The sequence below is a fragment of the Capricornis sumatraensis genome, chromosome 5 (assembly GCF_032405125.1).
Source record: "Capricornis sumatraensis isolate serow.1 chromosome 5, serow.2, whole genome shotgun sequence".
In the NCBI taxonomy this organism is placed as follows: Eukaryota; Metazoa; Chordata; class Mammalia; order Artiodactyla; family Bovidae; genus Capricornis; species Capricornis sumatraensis.
Window position 1 is genome coordinate 108,441,178 of NC_091073.1, and position 6,122 is coordinate 108,447,299.

The following is a 6,122-nucleotide window of genomic DNA, read 5'->3' on the forward strand; positions in this document are numbered from 1 at the left end:
CTTTAAAGAAATCGTGGAGCCTTTTCAGGGGAGGAATACAACGGACTAGCTTGGATCTGGCAGCCTAGGAGGGTCTGGAAGGGTAGTTAATTCGGGAGGAGCAGGCAGGGGGCGGGTCCGGGTGGGTTAACAGCGCCTAGATCAGCACCCGTAGCAAAGAGCGAGCTATGTCAGCGTTAAGTTCCTCAGTGTCCAGTAACAAAGACGGGCTCCAGGACCCGAGCGCCGAGGTGCGGAACGCCCATCCGCGGGCTCCACCAGGGCCGTCTACACCCCTGACCTTTCGTCAGGGCGCCACCAGGCCCACAAAGCGAGACCCGGTCTGGTGGCTCCAAGCGAACCGCGCGCTCAGGCGGCGGCCACAGACGCCCTCACCTCAGGAAAGGGACTGCTACGCTCCTTCGGGGCGGTAACTACTGCTGCCCCGTCCTCCCTACGTCACAGGAGGGGGCGGGCCGACTCCGTGACGTCACCGGCCGGGTGCCAGCGGAAGTGACGTGTAGCGACGGAGCGGCCTGGGTAACGGCCGGACTAACGATGGCTGGCATGTCGGCTCTGAAGCGACTGGCGCCTTTCGCTCACGTTGGAGGCCACCTCTTCAGAGGCCGCTGCGCGCGGGCGGCTGGAGCCGGTGGCGTCCGTCGGTGAGTACTGCCTAGGGTTGGAGCTTCGCCGGTTTAGCGGAAGGCACTAGCCTTCGGGACGCCCTCACCTTGACGCCGAGCAGCAGGGGTCGGTCCTGGTCTGCGGCGGCCTCCACCCCTGAGGCGTGCTGGGACTTGTAGTCTGACGGCGCGACGCCGGGGCCGGGGGAGCCGGTAGAGGTGTGTATCTGACGGTCCCGGCCCCAGAGGGAGGCTGCCCAGTTGAACGTGGAGACAGTTGGAGCTGATCTGGAAGCAAGGACAGGAGCCGAGGAGGCGAGGGCGCCAGGCAGAGGAAATCACCTGTACAGGGTAGTTTGAAGCTTCAAGCTCGAGGCGAGGTGAGGCCAGAGGTGAGGCGGGAGACCTCGGGTCGTAGGGAAAGAATGATAGATGCTCCTTATGCGTGGCTGTGCCCTAGCTTCCCTGGTGGCTCAGACAGTAAAGGATCTGCCCGCAGTGCAGGAGACCCGAGTTCGATCCCTGGATCAAGATTTCCCCAGAGAAGGGAATGGCAACCCACTCTAGTATTCTTGCCTGGAGAATCCTCTGAACAGAGAAGCCTGGCGGGCTACTCTCCATGGGGGTCACAGAGAGTCGGACACGACTGACCGACTAAAACAGAGAGGCCTGCCTGAGAGATTTCCAACAGAGGCGCTGATCGGTCGTTTTAATCAGATATCACGTGGCCACTTTTTAATTCTAAAAAGTTACTATGGTTGGAGAGTGGAGAATTAGCGCTCCAAGGCACGAGAGTGGAGTGGGAAAGGATGGGAAGAGAGCCAAAAGTGGATGCTTGGGCAATGTCGGAAGTTTTCTTTTTAAAAATATTTTATAGAACAGTTTTCTGTCCCCCCCCCCCCAAAAAAAAATTGAGAGGAAGGTACAGAGATTTCCCATAAACCCCCCCAAGCCACACATGCATAGCTTGCTTCATTATCAGCATCCCCCCACCGGAGGGTACGTTTGTTACAGTTGATGAGCCTATGTTGACAGATTATTGTCACCCAAAGCCCTTAGTATCCTTTAGAGTTTACCTTTGCAACACCAGAATTTAAGAGAGTGAGCAAAAGCAGAGTCACCCATGATGTAGCGGGAGAAGCCCACTGGCGAGCCCAGTGCTGATGCCAAGGGAGGGCAGGTCTACCAAAAGCAAGCTGGGAGTGCAGAGATTAAGAGCGGGACTGAAAACAGTACATTGGATTTTTCCAGGTGATGTTCCAGGCCTCTCTGACCACAGTCCACACTTTACCAAGTGGCACTGCAAAATAGTGGTTAAAAGCAGGATTCTGCCCCCAGACTGTCTGTTCAGATCTCACCTCTGCCACGCTCTTGCTGTGATCTTGGAAAAGTTTCATGATCTCTTAAGAATTGAGTTTTCTCACAGGTTTAATTGGGGTAATAATGTTGACTCCCAGGGAAGTAAACGAGTAACAAATCTCTGAAGTGTTGTTACCAGAGTTGCTGGTGCTCAGTAAAGACCATACAAGTATTGTATAAATAGCTGTTGTTATTAGGGAACTGAGACCCAGCTAAATGAAACGATTGACTTGCTTAAAGCCACGTGTCTGTTATGAATATGGAACTGGGACAGATGTAGGATGGAGAGAAGGAAAAGGCATGTGTGACCTGAGAAGGACAGAGATCGAGAGCCACTAACAACAGCCTTTGAGCCTGCATGGGAAGACGAGGGGGTGTTCCTCTTCGCTGCGGTCTTGGTACTTCCATACCAAGATTTTAATGATTTATTAAAAGTTAAAAAAAATTAATCTGCTGTCGTAGTTTCTTTTTTTTTTTTTCAGTATTACTTTTATTTTTTTTTTTATTAAATTTTAAAATCTTTAATTCTTACATGTGTTCCCAAACATGAAACCCCCTCCCACCTCCCTCCCCATAACATCTCTGTGGGTGATCCCCATGCACCAGCCCCAAGCATGCTGTATCCTGCGTCAGACATAGACTGGCGATTCAATTCTTACATGATAGTATACATGATAGAATGCCATTCTCCCAAATCATCCCGCCCTCTCCCTCTCTCTCTGAGTCCAAAAGTCCGTTATACACAGCTGTGTCTTTTTTCCTGTCTTGCATACAGGGTCGTCATTGCCATCTTTCTAAATTCCATATATGCTGTCGTAGTTTCTATTTGGAGGGATGTTCAGGCCTATCTAGTTTGCCTTACATACTTACATGAATACACACATGCATGTAGAAAGAATAGAACGCATTTCTTATACCACCCAGAGCTAATTACTATTAATATTTTATATAGAATCTTTCAAATAAAAGTGTTGGATAGATATTTACATAAATAGGGAATTAATGTTGTTTGTGGGCAGTATTTAAGAGCCTGGGCTTTGTCACCAAACAATAATACTCCAGTGTCCTCATTTGTAAACATTGATAACCATAGATCTATCCCTTCAGGTTGTTTTGAAAATTAAATGATAATATATAAAGTGCTTGGTGTGGTGTCTGACAGGTGATAAGACACTCTGTAAATAGAAACTATTAATAATCTTTTAGAGTAGAAGAGAATAAAAAGGGTACTAGGTAATATGTATCAAGAAACATGGAAGTGTTAATGTTCACAAAACTAGTGCATTTTGAAGTAATTTTACTGAAGTTTTGTACAGATACTCATTTCTGTGTCAAACAAAAGGGAACATTGTTTTATAAGCTGATTCTTACCTGGAATGAAATTTGTGAACACATTTTATATAGAAACTTTCTTTGAAATTCTATATCCATTTCTGTGTAATAGTATACCTGCTGAAAAGGACTTGAAAGTAGCCCCATTAAGTACAACTTACATTATTTACATTAGATTCAAGCCATAATAATTATAATCCAACAAAATAAAATGAGTAGAGCCCTATGGATGCTATCCTACACCTTGTCAGCAGTATCTAAATGAAAAAACAAGAACCAGAAACACTTGTTCAAACTTAACTGTTTAAGTCTTTTTGCTTTGTTCAGTGCTGTTGGCTTATTAAAAAGGATCTAAGTTCTCTTTTCCATAAAGTGGTCTTTTAATAAAGATTGTATTACTAATACAGCGGAGGACATAATTTGTCTTTGAAACAGATGGCTCTCCAGAACAAAATTAATTTGCTGATTTGTTTCTCTGGATAAGCTAGTGACCTACTGCAGATTCATGATCCCTTAACCACTGTGTGGGGCCAGTACCCTGTTAATCAGCACATTCATATCTGGTGTAAAATGTGTGGATATTCACTGAATGAACATCATAATTAGCCTCTCGTCAGTTCAGGCCAGTTTTTGCCGCTGCACACGTTTACAGCACGCTTATGCAAGTGGAGTATTTTGAGGGACCATGGAGCATTAGCCTTCTGTTTTTTTTTTTTGCAGAGGATGAGAGAAAGGTTTAGTTTCTGGCTGTAACTCACAGAGTTTTGGATGAGCTCAAAGACAGCAAGCTGCTTCACATATCTGTTTTGTCATGTAGGGCTGGTGGAGGTGCGCACATTGAGCCTCGGTACAGACAGTTCCCACAGCTGACCAGATCCCAGGTGATCCAGGCCGAGTTCTTCAGTGCGACCATGTGGTTCTGGATTCTCTGGCGCTTCTGGCACGACTCAGATGCTGTGCTGGTAAGTGCAGGAGAGTAGTCCCTGTCCTTTGGGTGTGGGGAGGGAAGATCTGTTAACAGCTTAGATTGTTTTTCTGTTTATAGCCTGTTTTTCTATCTGGAGGTATGTTGTCCTTATGTGTATGCAGGAATCCTTTTATTTTAGGAAACATTATCATCTCTGACCTTTTCCACCCAGGGATGTACACGTAGATGCTGCGTGTTTTACGGTTGCCAAATGGTGGCTGTATCTGGAAGGGAGACTACAGAAGCTAATTCTCTTACCTTCCAAGCTGGGTAGGGGGTCATCAGCAGGTTAAGTTTCATCCTTAAATGCCTTTAAATGATACATGCCATCTAGTTTGTCTAGAGGCCCAAGGCAGCCAGGTTAAGTGGAATGGATATGAGCTAATTTGTCTGAAGCAGGGAAATTAATTACTGGTGACTTTCTAACATGTAACTGGCCTCAAATGAGCTTTTAATCACATTTGCATAGATGCCATTCTCTAGCAAACTACAGTTTTAGGCCATTGAAATCCGTGCTTATTGATCCAGAATCCTTTGAATTTCAGTAAATTTAGTTATTTTTAAGGATAGGGAAATTAAACTTACACTGTGAGTTCTAGAAGCATCAGGTTGATTCATGTCCCACTTCTCTTAGAATTTCTGTGCCCTTGTCCCCCAGAAAGAAGCCGCCTGGTGTCTGTGAACTGGCAGCACACAGACACCTTTGTCTCACTGTGGGTCAGCTGTCGGATCTGTGTGTAGCTGTCTGGCAGGAGACGACAGCATGCCCTAGGTCAGGATCAAAGCGGAATGAGTCCACCCGAGGCTCCCAGGTCTCCGAGCAGGAATGACAGGACAGTTTGAGACACTATGTTTTGTCAGGGATTCAAGACAACACTGTTGTCAAGGGATTCACAACAATTCAGGGATTGTTGTGACATGGGGTGTCTTTGAAATCTGTTGTCTCCGTTCCCCCTCCCTTCCGTGCAAAACTCATACTCAAATGCCGGCTCAGGTGGAAGCTCCAAAATGGCCAAACTTCTCATATTCAGGCCACGGCACATTCTGAACAGATTGAAGAATAGTTGGACCATCAGATGGTTGAAGTGCAATAGAATTTGCTCTTGGGGTATATAAAGGATTGTTTATTTAAATCAGTTTCCCCCCCAAGATTTATTTGAAAATTTAATCAACTGTATGGAGTATAGATTATTAATAGTTTTGTGAAGTATAGATTCTTGAACTTTTTTTTTAATTGGTTGTCCTTAGGGTCACTTTCCTTATCCTGACCCTTCCCAGTGGACAGATGAGGAATTGGGTATCCCTCCGGATGATGAAGACTGAAAACGGAGGCTCAGCTCTTGCCAAATGGGTGCACCCCATGTTTCTTGTTACGTTTAACATTTGTCTGTAAACATGTTTTGACTTTGCACCTATGATGGTTCCGAAGAAACAGTGCATTTTATAACAGCATAAAGAATAATTAACACATCATGTCTAATTTCTGCTTTTCATGTTTTCACATTTGCTGTCATTCTGCCCCTTCTTCCCCTTATACACTTTTAGTCTCATCTTCCTTTTCCTTTTATGTTTTAAAAAATTACTTTTTCTTAAGCTTTGTTACAGTATAGGATCCCATTTGTCTGTCTATTGATCAAAGACTTTAAGCACCAGCTCTGCTGGACAAGATAGATAGGGAGCTTGTTTGTAGTTGCAAAAATAGTTCTAATGAAAAATTTGAGCATATGGGAATGTTACATATTGGAATTGTGTGGAAATTAACTCTTTCAACAGTAAAAGGTTATGGCCCTTTCATTTTCCAGATCAGGAGGTTTTTCTTTCAAAAGGAAGATACTGGGAGGAATTCTTTTCCTCACAAA

The 6,122-nt window shown here is 45.1% G+C and overlaps 1 protein-coding gene across 1 annotated transcript; it reads left to right on the forward strand.

Moving 5' to 3' along the window:
* Positions 1-517: 517 nt before the first annotated feature.
* On the forward strand, positions 518-5,777 carry NDUFB2 (NADH:ubiquinone oxidoreductase subunit B2). The gene is made up of 3 exons (XM_068973220.1): positions 518-644; positions 4,114-4,258; positions 5,512-5,777. Exons 1-3 carry the CDS (start codon positions 538-540, stop codon positions 5,584-5,586), a joined length of 327 nt encoding a protein of 108 aa, XP_068829321.1. The 5' UTR covers positions 518-537; the 3' UTR covers positions 5,587-5,777.
* Positions 5,778-6,122: the final 345 nt, after the last annotated feature.

Bases quoted from the DNA above. Each gene is read 5' to 3' on its own strand.
- NDUFB2 (XM_068973220.1), top strand. From the start codon at position 538: ATGGCTGGCATGTCGGCTCTGAAGCGACTGGCGCCTTTCGCTCACGTT. The intron at 645-4,113 runs GTGAGTACTGCC...TTTGTCATGTAG, and splicing joins GGAGCCGGTGGCGTCCGTCG to GGCTGGTGGAGGTGCGCACA. The intron at 4,259-5,511 runs GTAAGTGCAGGA...GGTTGTCCTTAG, and splicing joins ACGACTCAGATGCTGTGCTG to GGTCACTTTCCTTATCCTGA.